The 17,618-nt window shown below is 31.0% G+C and overlaps 1 protein-coding gene across 1 annotated transcript; it reads right to left on the bottom strand.

Moving 5' to 3' along the window:
- Positions 1–1,470: 1,470 nt before the first annotated feature.
- On the bottom strand, positions 1,471–9,208 carry Trhn (tryptophan hydroxylase). The gene is made up of 10 exons (XM_077445792.1): positions 8,948–9,208; positions 7,909–8,068; positions 6,726–6,891; positions 6,598–6,648; positions 4,717–4,834; positions 4,469–4,632; positions 2,592–2,718; positions 2,291–2,523; positions 2,002–2,218; positions 1,471–1,594 (listed from the first exon to the last, which is right to left on the bottom strand). Exons 1-10 carry the CDS (start codon positions 9,206–9,208, stop codon positions 1,511–1,513), a joined length of 1,581 nt encoding a protein of 526 aa, XP_077301918.1. The 3' UTR covers positions 1,471–1,510.
- Positions 9,209–17,618: the final 8,410 nt, after the last annotated feature.

Genomic DNA, 17,618 nt, shown 5'->3' with positions numbered 1-17,618 from the left:
TTTCGAAATTACAAAAGCATAACTAAATTGGTATTTTAAATATAAATTAATTTTAAACGCATATTAAATAAAGTCTGACAAAACGTGAGGCTGGGGGAAAGGGAAATATATAATATAAGTCTACTTACCAGTAAACATCAAGATGGTCAAAATTTAAACGTGTCTATTACAATTATTTTTCACCATCAAACTACCAGAAATGATTTAAATTTCAATCGTTGACAAAACCACACAAAATGGCACAGTTTTAAAACGATCGGAAGACTAAGAAAATATACTAAATCGTTTGCGAAGTAAACCTAAGAAGAGGCCTTGTAATAAAGTTCGAGTTTCATAGTTTTTGTAAAGTTGCATAAAATCATACCACAGCTCTGTACATTTTTTTGATCGAATTTTGTTACTAAATTTATTTTTTATTACCTTTTATATTTCCCATAATAAAAAAATCATACTAACACACTCGTGAAGAGTCTCGGTGATTACAACAAAATGTCTATACCCTTCAGGTATAAACACAGATTACCTAAACACAATCTGCTTTAGTTCATCGACTTTAGTGAGTCTTTAATTAATATTATGTATTAGATGTATTATGAGCATTTATAAGGATTGTAAATAGGTTTTTGAGCTCTTTTTCCTATTATGCTGTAGATTAACATTAGAATAATATAATACTATGATTACTAACCAAATTAAATTAAATTGTAAAATAGAAAATGATCAGTATATCAGTAGCTATTAAAATATATATAAGATGTATTGTGAGCATAATTTCGTAATAATAAAAAGCATTTAAAAATCAAAAAAATAATAAAAAAACATAAATATTTGACAATTTTTCGGTATGATAATATGAAATAATTATCTATATCTATCTATTATATAAGTATTATTTATTACGTATTACGAGAATAAAAAAAAAATTAGACGAACTTCCAGAACGATCTACGTACATTGTAAATAATAAATAAATCAATTTTTCAGAATTTTCTGAGGTCCCAAGCGCGCGTTTATTTCGTTTTATGGATGATCCGCAACTGGCAATTGTTACAAACTACAATGATAACAAATCATAAATTATGCACATACATAAATAAATAAATATACATATGAATAGTGATTGTAAAGAAAATCTTTTGAATATAATATGTATATTTATTTGATTTCAATAACACCTACAATAGATTATTTTGGGTACAATTTACATAGATACATTTTAACAAAGTATAATTCTTGAAACGGAAGCAATTATTCAGTTCTGACATTTTCTTATCATGTGTACGATAGTTAACCTGCAATGACACATAATACATACATATGTAGAAGCTGAATAACTTTAAATGACTCAAAGCGAAATTTCGCATGATTAAATATAGATATATTTCACTACATGTAAATTTTCAAATCTTAAAATACAGCAACATCTTTGAAATTTAGATATTCCTTATGAAACATCATATACCTATATATTATTAATTTATATCATAAATACACATGTGAGAATAGTGGTTTAGTCTTCGAGACACATAAGTTTAGAGTCGCCAATGTCGTTGGGTGAATTTTCACCGGAGTTAGAAGTAGGACTTTTATCCACCTGTAATTGATATACACACATAATCAGTATATTTCTTTTGATTGAGTTATAAATCAAAGGGTAAAAGTGTGAATTCTCGGAAGCGAGGCTCGGTCGACCCGTTCCTTCCTGTGATTGGCTACTATTTGCGATGCCAATAGTATTGCCGTGCCCTGAATTAGCTCGACTTTTACCTGATGAAATGCTCCGACATGTTCTGCCTGGTTCGCATATAATTTCGGACGGTTGGGCAGCGTACCGAGTAATTAAGTCGAGTTAATTGTGGGCACGGTAATACTATTGGCATCGCAAAGAGTAGCCAATCACAGGAAGGAAGGGGTCGACCGAGCCTCGCTTCCGAGCCTAGACGGTCCGCCCTGTCGAGAATTCACACTTTTACCAATAAAAAATTTATTTAAAAAAAAAACCTGCAAGCCACTGTTTAGCATATTCGTAATGGTGTTAAAATCAATGGTACTGTCGTGAGCCGAGATTTTCTTCATAGCCGCCAGAACTAAGCAAAGATCTCCTTTCAGTTCACTAGCAACAGCTGTAATTTTTTGCGCGTTGCTCAGCACTTCGACGCTTTGGGTGTATGGGTTATAGCGAACACCGAAAGGTCGTTGTATACTTTCGGCAAAAGTTCTGAAACACATCGAAAAATTAGCTCAACAATCAGTTGTATTCGATTGATGTTGGGTCATGTCAAAAGTTCACCGCATTTTATCTTTAGCTTCCTCGAAGGAATCAGTGTAATAATAAGCGTTTTGATAAGATGTGATGATGCACTCCTCGCTGCAAGTAGTCTCTGGGTCGAATCGTTTAATTTTATCTGCACTAGCCAATGCATGTTTTAACTCGGACACAGACGACAACAATCCAGCTCCGTACACCCTGAATGAGCCGTCTACCTGTCGGCATAGTCCAAATTCCACGGTGAAGAAGTACAACTGAAATGATTGTTACACATCGTAAATTACACAGATACAATGTCTTTAATTTTTGGATTTTATTTTACCGTTGCTAATTTTTCAATGTCTTCTTCGGATGCTCCCAACGATGCCAATCCAAGCTCTTGGGAAAATTGAGCAAAGCTCGGATTTGCCAAGAGGGGCATATGACCCAATAGCTCGTGGCAGCAATCTCTATATTTCAAACGTTAAAAGTACATATGTATGTATGTATAGTTGTTATTTTAACATAGTAGATACAATATGCGTTTATTGTTTATTTATATGGCCTTTATTCAATTGATAAAATGGACAGTTGTTACAATTAAAGGTCAAGGTCACACATGTACACATGCATTTGTGCGAGCAGGATGCAAGGCCACGAGGAATCGGCTGAATACAAGTCTTTTGCATCCTGCTCACACACACCCAAATTAGTCTATAATTTATAATTGAAATAGAAACATTTCTATGGACTGTGCCCGATTTTTATTTTTTTTATTTAAACAAAGTACATATTTTACCATGATGCTATTACTTTTCGCCCCTGAGCATAATAGAGAATATAAGTTTATATGTAGGGTATAAATTTGAAATCATATTCAAATAGTGGTGACATACATAGTGTGTGGGATGGTTTTGCCAATTTTATGAGGAACCGTTTCAACAGTGAAATCAGATAATCGGCAAACCGATCGAATTGGAGTCATAAATATCCAAGTCTGAACAGCAGCACTACAGAAATACTCGTAATAAATTATTTTCAATCGAGGTCAACCCACGGCAAGCTCTCAGTGGTTGGCATTAACGCAACCACCGAGCTATACTACTGGCATATATCAATTGGTCAGTATTGTATATTTAGCTGTGCGGTGATTATTGGTCACAAAGCGGTGATTATTAGTCACATTGCGATCGCCCTAATAAAAGTAATAATTCAGTCAGTAATTATTTTGATTGAATTCATCAAAATGTCTATCCTCCAAAATTAGAAAGTCACCCACGGCTTCAAAAAATCATTTAATTATTCGTTATAATACGATACAATTCCATATGTCAAATCACGAATCAACTGTGAAAATAAACACTATCGGATTTAAGTACTGGCCGTAATATAGGGCATAACAGATTCTAATACCACAAGTATTCATTGCAGTTATTTATTTTCAAAAATTGCGGAACAATATCAATTTCTTGACTAGAATTCATCCTTTATTAGTTTAAAAAAAGGTTCCCAAAATATAAACTACGCCCGAAAAGGGCCCACGTGGCGACCACTGCGTGTCGGAACAGTCTGTTTAAATCATTGCGGCGATCCGCCTAGTAAGCAATGTTAACCTTTTGGAAAGGTGGAAACCAGAAGTTTGAAGTTTGGAAGGTGAAACCAGAGTGGAAAGGTTAAATTCTAGATTCTATGACAGAATCACTAATAACCATACTAACACACTTGTGAAGAGTCTCGGTGATAACAACAAAATGTCTATACCCTTCAGGTATAAACACGGATTACCTAAACACAATCTGCTTTAGGTCGTGGACTTTAATTAATATTATGTATTATGAGCATTTATAAGAATTGTAAAGAGATTTTTGAGCTCTTTTTCCTATTATGCTGTGCATTCATATTAGAATAATATAATACTATGATTACTAACAAAATTAAATTAAAATTGTAAAATAGAAAATGATCAGTAGATCAGTAGCTATTAATAAAATAGATATAAGATGTATTGTGAACATAATTTAGTAATAATAAAAAGCATTTAAAAATCAAAATCAATAACAACAAGATCCTACACTATTAACAAATTCAATCAGTATTTAAAAGTTATTGGTCAGCTGTAATTAATAATTGATGAAAAATTTGTTGCCTCAATTGTCGTTTGTTGTAGCATGTTTATGATTATATAATGCAAATTTTGGTTGTTGACCAAATTCTACTCACGGTTCTGGAGTATAGAAAGGATCAGACGAGTGACGAATGTATTGGGTGCAATGGAAAACGCGAAAAGCCAATCCTGAAAGAAAATCCCTTGGTGACAGATAACCAGCAACGGGACGCAGTTGAAATCCAGTTTTCCTTTTCAAAAAAATGCTCACATCTTCCAACTAAAAATTGAAATCCTTATTTACATATAGATAATGCAGTTTTAAATGATTAAATGACTTTATTGTCATATATCGAACGACTACCTGTGGTAAGTTGTCTTCTCTGTATCCGCAATATTTGACTAATTGCGGCCAATTCTCCAGGTATTCGGAGCATGCGTGCACCGAGTACAATTTGTGCAATTCGCGAAAAACGATACCCCTTAAAAATAAATCAGTATATGTAGGTGTGAAAAAGAACAGTCAAGAATACAGTCCAATTTATTTGAGACGAAGAAGATTTTCAACCGAGGCGACGGGTAAAGTTCGAGGTATCCAGCATTTATTGGCTCAATTCGAAAATGTCATGTCTCACGTAACAAGAGATAAGGGGTCAAGAGAGTTGCAATAATCATTTCTCGTCCGTCGATGTAGCAACTTGAATGTGATTTTCAATGAAATCAATAAACAGGAGTTGACCTTATGTAAACATTTTGAACCATAATTGAAATAAATTTGCGTTCGTGTAAACTTGAAGGATACATTTGATGAACTGCGGGGGGCTGTCTCGTTGATTCAATTTAATTGAACCTACAAGCAGATTGAAAGGACTATATATATGTAGATAAATTGAATTGAGAATTTCTGGCGAAGATGAAGTGAAGCAAATTTGAAGTTTAATTTTTGTGCCACAGTTCGCCGTAATTAAATTCAAACATCCATCCCGACCGTTGACGTCGATCGAATTCAATTTGTGACACACAAACAATTAACCTACATACATAAATATTTTTTCCATTTTCTAGAAATCTCTACTTTGTCTACATACATATATAAATTCGAGCATGATTACAAACAATTGAACATGAAAAAAAAATCAAATGTGACCAACTTATGACTTTATCTACACATGTGTTTGAGGAATATAAGAAGTATAAAAAAGAAATTCGATAATTAAATATGTACGTATACGTTTACACATATAGGCCATGATAGCATTTCCGATACAAATTGAGCGCAAAAGTAGGGAAACTTACACAAGGCGAAAGTTCTACTTCCGGTTGTCCGATTTTATTAAAATTTGTTTTATTACTTTACATTACTATAAATATTATATAGATAAAATATCAATAAAATAGAAATAATTTAAAAGGTCAAAATAAAATAATGAAATATTGTTTTTAAAAAGATGACTACTTCCGGTGTATGAATTTTAGCCAAAACCTTATCAACTCTAAGTTAGTACACAAAGAATACAAATATAAGTTTCCAGCTTGATAGTTTCAGTGGTGTGGAATAAATTGTGTGGTTGCAACATTTTTACTTTTCTTAGAGGAAAAAATCCCACTTCCGGTTAGTTAAATTTAATGATTTTATTTTATTTTCATCACATTGATACGAGAACCATACTGGAATTTTCTTGTTTAGAGCACACACCTTTAAAGGGTCGAAAAAAAAATGGAAGAAAAATTGAACAAGATTAAACTGCCACATCTGGTCGACGGGTGCTCACCAAATTTTACATCTAACTTGGTATTAAGCTTAATTTTCTAGATATGAAATTTTTATCCAATTCACTGAAAGGCTTCCGAGTAAAACGTAAAAAACCTCGATTCTCTAGAATAAAAATACTACTTCCGGTCGAGGTAAAAATATTAAGATATAAATTTTATAAATTCTATCACACGTAAAAAAATTTCAGCCTGATCCGTTTGGGAGAAAATTGAATCCAAAAACTTACAAAAAAAAGGACATCTATAAGGGGAGGTATGTACCATTTCTTTTCTACTTAAAAATTTGAAAAAAAAATTTCATCGTATCAATTAGCATTTCAAAAACGTTTAAAAAAAGTTTCAGTGAGATAGGAGTGATGGTGTTTAAAAAATCCCCAAAATACACAGACACATATTTTTTCTAGATCACAAAACTTCATCTATTGTTACTACGTAAATATGTAGATAAATTAAAAATCAAAATTTTAATTACCAAGTTTTGATTTCTTCTTCCTTGTATTGGACTCTGGGTATTTTTTGTCCGCTAAAAGAATTGTACATTTAAAAACAAATTAATTATTTCAGTTGAATATAATGGCACAATACAAAACATGAACTCACTATTTATACGTATTGGCAATCGCTGCGAATTGTTCCCGTCTTTTTCGATATATTGGGTCCTTGAATCCTGGATGATCTGCGTCCAGCTCCGATCCGTACATGAGTACGTTTTGAGCCCTGTCCAGATCGGAGATTTTCTTCGGAAACCAGGGCATCTCATCAAAATCTGAAGAAAAACTCACGATGAGAATTAATTCTGAGTAATGTGCAGTATAAATATTAAAAAAAATCCTTACAGAAGAAAAAAATCAGAAAACACCATTCGCCAAGAGATTTGGTTGGTTTTTGGTTACGATAGACCTTGCGAGAAATAAATCTCTCAAATTTACTTCCGGTAATATTTTATCAAACGCAATCACGTTGTGGAAAAAACTATTTTGATTAGAATGTTTGGCTCATTATTAAAAGATGGCGTTGAACTTAATTTGACAAAATGCTGCTCTCTGAGAAGCCATTACATAGAAAAATTGCTAGAGATTTGTTTGTCGATTTGTCTAGAGACAAAATTTTGTGCATTCCCACTTTACTCCTTCAAAAAGGAAAATTAGATATAAGATGGTGTTTTTATAATAAAACCAGTTAGAAATGAAGGTTATATACATACATATGTATGTATGTTAATACATACATCATAAATGTCTACATACCATAAAATATTTTTTAAAAAAGTAAAAAATTAAGAGTTATAACTAAGAGTTAAAAATATAGAATATTTATTTATTTAGCTATTGAATTTTGAATTGTAAAAATATGTTTTGAGGTGTCTTGTGAAGTATCCGCCCTTTTATAACATCTTGCTTATCTTCAAAACTCAATCTTCTGAATAATTTATCTAATCTAATTGATCGAGAATGTATTTGTACTCCAGAAGTTGTTCTTAAATATGTGCTATTTTAACAAAAAAAATAGTTCAGAATGATGTTTGATAGACAAAAATCAGAATTTTCGTAGTGGAAATTCCATAAATGCTTGAAGAAACGAATACGTAACAATTCGCCAGCACCACGAAGAACCGAATTGAAACGGCGAGTTCGTGCAAGCGAACAACGCGGCGTAGATTAAATTCAATACTGATATTTTGAAGAACCGTCGATCGTTGATGAAATCTTGGAAATGTTGGTCCTTTTTAAAAAAATGCCAAAATTATATGCTAAAATCCTTCTGTCAAGTTGTTGAAACATACCAAAGCTTGCAGCTGCTGAAAGGGGCGTCGGCGGTGGAAAATTTTCACCACTCTTAGACACCGAAGGCATGAAATGAATGGTCGTCACCTCCCTCTTCAACATACGATTCAGTTGATCTATCCTCCTTCTGTCACACTCCACTTCAACCAGTATATCTGCCTGGAATTTTAATAATATGATGAAAATTTCACTATTATCTTTTAACGGTATCGAGAAGTATTACACTGTTCGACAAATGACGACTTTTTTTTTGGTTCAGAGACGAGATATGACTTTTCTTATAGATCTATGCCTAGTAAATACGAATCTGGTAATAAAAATTTTGATTGGTTTGAGATTCCGAGATATATGTGTTTTTTAAATCGCGCGATTTTTCTATATCTTGGTGTTGTTCGGTCAATGTCTCAAAATCTGTCAATTTTCTGTTCAAAATGAGTTTTGGAATCTATAGTCGGGTATTTTATCTTTCATTTGTAGTACTTTTCAGCTTTCAAATCTCTCTAAGTAGTCGTCCAGTTCAAATCAAAAGTCAAAAGTAAGTTTTTTGTTTTCGTTTAAAAGGGTTAATTGGAAGTGTGCTGAATTTTAAATCGGTAAAATTGCGAGCTAAAAGCTGAGTATAGATCTATAAGAAAAGTTATATCTCGTCTCTGAACCATTTTTCGTGTCGAACAGTGTTAATTCATGGCTCTGATGAATACAACTGGAATATTTGAAACCATAAATAATTTTTTGGTGATTTCAACTGCTCTAATTAGAATATTATTCAGGATGAAGAAAGGGGTCAATCAGAAAATTCTGCAACCAGCTGATTAATTTTACTATCACGGGAGTTTTTTCGAGAAAATATGGGGGGGGGGGGAGGCACAGAAAAATATTAAGCACGCAAAAGGGGGCCACGCTCCAAAAATGGTTGAGACACTCTGTCTTAAATGATAATTATTACAGGTTTGGATATATAGATAATAGTCTGTGTGTGTGTATTTGACATATTTAGATTTGTCAGTTGAAATTCATATCGATAGTATCTAGCCATACTTGGTTGTCGGCCTCGGATTTCCTCGATTCAATGTGGAGCACGTTGACGCCAAGGTCCTGGAAGACATTGAGGACTTTTGCCAACCCTCCAATCTGGTTCTTCAGCGAGAATATGATGGATGTGCGCTCGCTGTCTTCCGAGCTGGTCTCTGCCACTGCCGTCGGATGTCGCTTGTGCAAAGGACTTCCTTGTTTGATGGCCCAATCCTCACCGCTCCTGTACAGCCAAAGTCCAAGGAGACCCTTGCCGGAACCACTCATGTCTTACCTAAAAGATAGTCCAGTTTACACTGCTTATATCTCGAAAATTTGACCATATGGAAAAATCTTTACACCATATTTGCTATCAGCATTTTAAACGCACCAACGGTGACTGAAGACTTTTTTAAATAAAAGAGGTTTGTAAAAATTGAGAATCTATCTATCTATATATAGGTACAATATATAAAAATCAATGTTTGTCTGTTTGTATGTCACGTACGCGTTCCTACACCATTCAACCGATTGCGATGAAACTTACAGGAGTTATTATGTGTATGCCCGCGATGATTTCTGTAAAAAAAATCGCCAAAAACGGGAACGGGAACGTGAAAACAGGAATGAGTGGCATTGCAACGCAATAATTTCAAATGTGTTCGCGTCGCCACCTGCGATGTTAGGGTTAAATAAACAAACAATTGCATAATTTCAAATGTGTTCGCCGCCTGCGTTTTTCCGATAAATTATCATTACTGTCATTTAATTTGATTATTAAGTATTAATTTGAAATTGAAACATTCACTTATCGAAACACACCGAGAAACGGGAACGGGAATTGCATGCGTTATTGTGGCATTACAACGCATGCCGGGTTCAGCTGGTTAAAAATAAAATTAATCTGAAAACTCAAAAGAAAAAAGTTCTGCATGCACCCAATGATTATAAACTCGCAATAAATAGATTATAATACAAAAAATAGGACCGCAAGCAATTTTTTCCCATCAAACATATTAAATGATGGGTGACTGGAAAAATGCACTCGATATATTTGCACTCTCGAGACATCTAAACTTTTAAAGATGCTTTAGGAGAACTAACGCAATAGAATTCCACAAAAAAGCTTCAAGGAGTATTGCGTAAGTTCTTTTTGAGCGCCTTTGAAAATTATGACTTCGCAAAACTGCGATACTATTCCGTGCAATTTAGTGCATCTTTCCGGGAACCTATGTTAATGATGGAAGGTTGACTTAACTCGTCTAATCCTTGGTATACATATGTAAGTTAGATTAGAATGAAATAGGGGTGGTTTTTAAACGTGTATTTAAAAAATTAAATGAACATATGTACATTAAACTGTAAGGTCACTAAGATTCAATTTTAAATTTTGAAATAAATAAATATACATATGCAGTGGCGTAACTATAAAAATTTAGCACGCATGCAAAAGTTACAAAAGGGCCACCCATATTTTTCAATGAAATCAATAACCTTGCCAATTTTAAATGTCCGTAATAGCCTATATATTTATATGAAAATTCTTCAATAACATCTTTTAAAAACATTTTCTGAACTTCTTCATGTTAATATTGTAAATTTGCGTAGTCAGATTTTTTTATACTTTTGACTGTTTTCAACTAATGTGAATTGATTTTCTTATATTTTACATCTATAACTTTTGCATACATCATAGTAGTTACGCCACTGTTCATATTTATATATGTATGTAAAATATACATAAAAAAGATATTTTAACGCCACTTTTATCACAAAAATTCGTAAATACACTCACAGGTAATTGCAGAGTTATGTAACTTTCCCATTTAATAGTACATATGTAAATATAAACAACATATTCGTACAATTTAAATTGATATGAATACACAAAATAATTATAAAATAACGCCGCAGGCGATAATCTTTTTAATACCAATAAACGCTCGCTCGCTTGGAAATTTCTTCGAGTTTCTACGTATTTTTAATATAATTCGGGTTTCTATGTATTTTTAATATAATCAAAAACTACTGCATATGTTTCTTATGATGGCTATAATCTTATTACGTTCGTTGTACATATATACATACATATTTAATAGACATGATGTTCAATGTCTTATGGAAGAGGAATGTATGTAGTGTTATCTTTAAGTGTAACTTAATATACATATGTATGAATGTACAATATATACCAGTAAAAATAAATAATTCTCTCGACCAGCATTTCTAGATACAATAAAGTACTTTTTGCTCCTTATTCGATTACGAATGAAGTACTCTCTCAATGAGAATCAAATTTCCACTTAGCCTTGGAGTGAAAATCTTAGTAAAGTGATATTCTTCCAACAAACAAATTCTAAATCAAGGTACACGTTTCACGTATGTATACATTAGCTGTTTAATTCTAACAATTCTGCACAGTTTTAAATCATTTGCACTTGTACGATGATTATGCATTAAAACAAATCAGTCACAAAGTCCAATTTTCGCATGATCGCAATACTTCATCTAATGTTCCAACGAACACAGATTATTATTTTTTTTTTTTTATGAAAATGTTGTAATTTAATACATATATTTTTTATTATTAATCAATAAAACACTTTTTGAAAAATTGTAACATATGTTTGTATATCTTTTTCCGATTAATTCTTTTGTTTTTTGAAAATGCACAGAATATTCTTTTAAATGGTAATAATTATAACTTTTATTTTTCAATTGTTTTGCAGCTTTCTAATGGCGTCATTGGTCTAATATCGTTAATTTGAATAAATACAAATTATTAAAATGTTTATATAATAAATATATACATACATATGTATGTAGAAAAATTAAAACAAATATAACAAAATAATTGCACAATAATTAAAATTGCCGCGTCGTAATAAATATAATAATTCACAATTGTCCATGAAATGCAAGTATGTACATACATATGTATGTATGTATTTATAATACTTAAATATTAGTGATCATTAGTTTATGGGAGGAGACTGATTTTATTGATATTTCAATATGTGTTATTATCAGATTATTTATGAATTAGAATCGTAGAACAAGCATAAAAATATTAGATAATCCTAAATTTATTTTCTTAAAAATTCTTCTTATTAAACAACTCCAATATATACATACATACAAATGTATATACATACGTATGTACATAGGTGTAATAAAATATATTAGTCGATTTATTTTTTGCTGATAAAATTTGATAAAATGATCACAAAATATTCATTTGCAATAAATAATTTAAAAAATAAAAACGCTCATAAAAGGACTTTAATTGGTATGTAAGAGTCTATAACATGTTAATTTCGCCAAATATTATATAAGTGGATTTCTAGTTTATAATATAATAATATTACATAATATGTACCTATATATTATTAATTTGATTGCAAATCATTCTCGAATAATAATCTAATATATAATTTCGAAAGAAACTTTGTATGTAAGTATCATTGGGCGGGAACTTCGTAAACAAGTCAAAATTTCTAAGACGACGAGTCGAATTTTTTTTTTCGATTCAAATAAATTTAATAAAAAAACAAATGAATATTTACTATAAGATTCGCCATGTTTATATTGTAAATACTGAACGAAGCCGGGTAAAACAACTTGTTATTATATAAAAGTGTCATGGTTGAAAAGTACACGCTATTTAAATTAAACCATAAATAAATAAATTTGTTTTGAATTAAAATGATTAAATGATTAAAATGAATTAAAATTATGCAAGTGCATAGTGTAAGTGATACGATTAATGCTAGTTTGGATTTGAACAATTTACTGTGAATTGAAAATCATTCGGATTTGAGATTTGGGTCAAACAAACCTGATCGACGATTGTCTGAGAATTTTACTGCAACCCGAACTGATCGTTGGAAGTGTCTGTGCGTTACATTTTCCCAGCAACCCTTATAAAGCCTTAGCGGGGGGAGGGGTGAAAGCTGAAGACAACCCCCTCCGGACTCCCTCATTGGCTGAATCAACAGTTTGGAGCGTTTTTACCCCGGATACAGTACGGAATAAAACGATGGTTTTTATCGGAGAGTGGAGTGCTTTATTACAGGTATCATAAAAAACTGATTTACTCACGACAACTGATTTAGATATGTCGAAAGAATTTTTTTGTTAAGAACATTTTGAATTTCTTTAATCAAAATTGTTAGAAAAAATCGCTAAAAATTTAATTTCCATTGGTGATTGGATAATTGCACTCAAGAGAACCGCACTATCGAGATATCCCAACTTTTAAAGATGCTCAAGATGAACTAACGCCATAGAATTCCACAAAAAAGCTTCAAGGGGTATCTGTATGTTAACCGAGGGTGCTAACCCTTTTTTGTGAAATTCAATTACGTAAGATCTTCTTGAACGCCTTTGAAAATTAGGATTTCCCGAAACTGCGCCACTAGTGCAATTTAGTGCATTCTTCCGGGAACCATTTTATCTCTACATAATCTCAATCAATTGGATCATCTCTGTGATATTTCATACTATTTATATTTGATTTTTTAACGGTGTGCTGTTTATTTTAGTGGCGTAAGTCCATTTTCCTTTATTTTGAGAAATATCTCTCAAAACATTAAATATAATGTTTTTTGATTGAAAATATTTAAAATACTGATGGATTTTTTTTATAAGTTTATTCTTCTTTTCCAAGATTCTAGACATATCGAATTAAAAGTAGTAATAACACTTTGTGAATTAAGTAAAATTGAAATGGTATTTTTGGAACGGAAAATTAGACTTCCGCCACTTTCAAATATAGCGGCTTAATTAGTTATACGTATTTTAAAGCAGTAAAATATAGCAATGAATAGAAAAAAACATCAGATTATTGATTTTAAAACTCACTTTTGGTACAGCAATACTAGATTTTGAATTAAAGACTGCAAAGTTATAATTCTATCATATCTCTTATATATGTACATATATCATCGCTCATATCTCTTAAACGAGAGAATGCAAATATAACTCCGTTAAATAAAAACGTGATTTTTTTTGTTGCTCATTTGGTGACTAAAAACATTTCGCAGCATATTTATAAAAATTTCATTAAAAAACGAAACTATTTTTGAATTCCAATAATGAAATAAATGAATTATTTTAATGAAGTATTGACACTTTCGTAAGAAATTTTGAACTAGGCTTTAAGTAATTCTAGGCTAATTTTGTACTAGAGTTATACGTGAACAATAATTTTTTAACCTTGTAATGTACATATGTCTGTAAAATTACGTACCTTTGTTGACATTTTAGCTTGTCAGATTGAAGCTTAGCATTTGGGACCATTACATTTAGCCTCCAGGATTCGTTTGACGAAAATCAAATTTCGGATGCAGAATAACGAAATAGTGATTTAGGAAAAAGTAAAAAAGAAAATTGAAAGGAAAGAAGTCGTTCTTAGGTAAGCAAGCATTGTGAAAAGCTCCCAGAGGTTTCGAGTGCGACCGCCATAAGCAAACAGTTGGCCTCGACGTAGGCGTCCCACCACTTTAGAACTATTGGAAAATCCCTACCATTTTACCCCTATAATGTATGTATGCATATATGCTAGTACATACATACATATACATATATACATAGCTGTAAAAAATTTTAGTTGTTCCTTTTGATTTAAATATTGAATTAATCTTTTAACAATGTTCCAAAAATGTGTGCTACTCTTTCGATGGTTTTGTTCGCAAAGTAATTTCTCGAAATTTTAGATGTAAAATTAAATCTCCAAAAGCATTTATGAAACGCCCATTTTCACAAACCTAAAAAGATTACAGTCCCAAAATCATATTCCATTAGTCGTAGATACATACCCACTGCTAACAAACAAACCAGGATAAATTGTAAAAACATCATATTCATATTTTAATGAAATTTTATAGTGATTTCAACATATTTGCCCTATTTTCATCTTCAAAATCGTCTCTATTTATTTTCTTAGTGTTTCACAAAATTAGAGGGCCAATTTCGAATCCATCCTCTTCATAAGGACACCATATTTTATCATTTTGGCCAATTATATATGTGCATAATTATGGATTGTGATTATGTACGCAAAAATATTGATCTGTCTAATTGCTTTTGAAACATTAAGATACCTTGAAAAATGGTGGCGGAATGATTTTTTCAATGGATGTGGGAAATTTAAAATTAAGGTTCCTTAAATTGGGAAAATGACGTAACGTTGTCACAATTGAAATTTTCTTATACAGTTTTTAAACTTCAAATTCATCATTTTACAAATCAAATTTGTCGTTTTACAAATCAAATTCGTCGTTTTACAAATCAAATTCGCCGTTTTACAAATCAAATTCGTCATGTTGCAAATCAAATTAAACAATTGGATGTATTTTTTTAATATTCATTTTATTATACCTATGTACATATGTATGTACATAGAGAACTTTATAGTCAAGAATGAAACATAGAAGAGCCTTGTAAAAATACTCATATTTACAGGATGTACATATATGACATATTTATTAAAATAATTACCCAAAATTTTAACATTATTTTGGTATTTTGCATTTAAAGATGTATTAAAAAATATTTTAATTTTCAAGAAATAAAAAAAAGTTAAAATAAGATAATACAATAAAGACTAATAAGATAAATAATGCATAAAATAGATAATGATCACTATTAAATCAATACCAATAATGATAATGACCAATATTAAAATAGACTTAAGATTTATTGTAAACATATATGCATACATATGTATGTATAATATGAAAAAAAAAGCTTTTAAAAATCAAATTTTTAAAAGTTGAAAATTAATCGGCGTTGCTCGGACGAATGAAAGTTGGATAAGAGTAACAATTTAAAAAAAAATATAGTCTACAGTGTAATTTGAATAAAAAAACAATTTTTTTTCTGTTTTTTACAAGATTTTTATAAGCTTCGCTCAGTTAGTTCAGTGACATTCGTACTGTCAATAAATTGTGATTTGATTTTGAACCAGTTCCACTCTTTAGGTACCTTTGATATCTTACCAACATACGGGGGCTAGCTAACATGAAGCTAGAGTTGTTTAATCATAAACTTTAAAAAAACATAAAATCATAAAATAATCATAAAACATAGAACTTAAAATTTACATCGGAATCTTGTGTCAGATCGGAGCGATGACAGCTCGCTTTCCACACGCCTCTTTCTACCACCCCTTTGCAACTCATCGAAACAGTGGTAAAGCTACTTATTTCCACATATAAACTTAATATTATATGCTTTTATACTTTCTCATATTTCTTTTTCAATTCACTAATATATTAAATAATTTCAATGTGGATTTTTCGTAACTGTATATAATCTCTCGTAAAGGTGTTTCATACCAAACAGGTCAGAGTGCAAAATCTGGTAAAATTTGCAGACTAATAAATTATTTTTGCCTTGAGAGTTAACCGAGCCGACAAAGGTAGCAATCAAAGCGTACTTACCGTGTCTTAACCACCAAAACTCTTGATTCAATTATCCTCACATTTTCTCTATTCAAAATAAATGTATTTAAATTAACGATACTTATCGCCTTTAGGAATCTAATTTTGGCATATTTTTTAAAATTAAAATGCGAAAAAATATTATATTTATATAACAATATTGAAAAATAGTCACTAAAATGCATAAAAATGATGCAAACCACTAGACGATGTTGATGATGATTATTTATGAAGTTTTTAAATCGTCAGTGGTAGTGGTAGATGCTACATACATACATATGTTGGAACATGGTATCTGTTTACATGGTTTCCAAATCAATTAATCAACATTCAGTATTTACATTACATACAATACATAGTTTGTATTATTTACTAGTGGTTTTACCCGGCTTCGCTCAGTGTTTGTAATATAAACCGCTTAAACAAATGGCTAATCTAATAGTAAACATTAATTTGTTTTTTTTTATTAAATTTATTTGAATCGAAAAAAAAAATATTCAACGATATCAATATCGTCGGCACAGAAACTTTGATTCGTTAGATGACGTCACGGATTCTATGAACCAAACAAACATACAAAGTCTCTTTCGAAATTATATATTAGATGAGCTGTTACATTTGTCTGGTAGTCTGCGCTCATCATTGCTTTCATGATTGATTGTGATTTATGAGTGGAATTTTGATTTACTCTCTTTCATTTGGGCCTCACAGACATGCTTTGTATTTACAGTTGGATCTTATTTATTGGAACTGGAAGACATTTCTTATGTTATATTTTATATTTGATATTTTTACGTTATCTGCTATTGTTTTTTATGATTATGTATAAATGTATTTTTGTCGGTGTATTTATAAATATGTTTATATTTATTTTTCTTTCTCTTTTTCCTTTTATAAGACATTCCCTTCTTTGTTATTTTTTATAATTTGTAATTATAATTATTATCCGCTATTATATACATATGTAGCTAATTATTTTTTTTTATTTTTGTCTTATCTAATTTCTTTATTTATTATTTTGTTTCTTTTCTGTTACATTTTGACCATTGTGGCGCATTAGGAATTCCTGTAATGCTACAATGGTCCAAACTTTAAATAAATAAATAATTGAAAGTGGCAAAAGTCCTTCATTTTGAGAAATATTTCGCAAAACATTAGATATAATGTTTTAAGTTTAACAATCATTAAAAATACTGGTGGCCTGTAATACGTTTATTCTTTTTTTCCGAGATTCTGGACATATTGAATTAAAA

This window comes from Arctopsyche grandis, chromosome 2 (genome assembly GCF_051622035.1).
Source record: "Arctopsyche grandis isolate Sample6627 chromosome 2, ASM5162203v2, whole genome shotgun sequence".
In the NCBI taxonomy this organism is placed as follows: Eukaryota; Metazoa; Arthropoda; class Insecta; order Trichoptera; family Hydropsychidae; genus Arctopsyche; species Arctopsyche grandis.
Note: the sequence above shows the minus strand (reverse complement) of the source record. Positions and strands in the feature narration are given on the sequence as shown.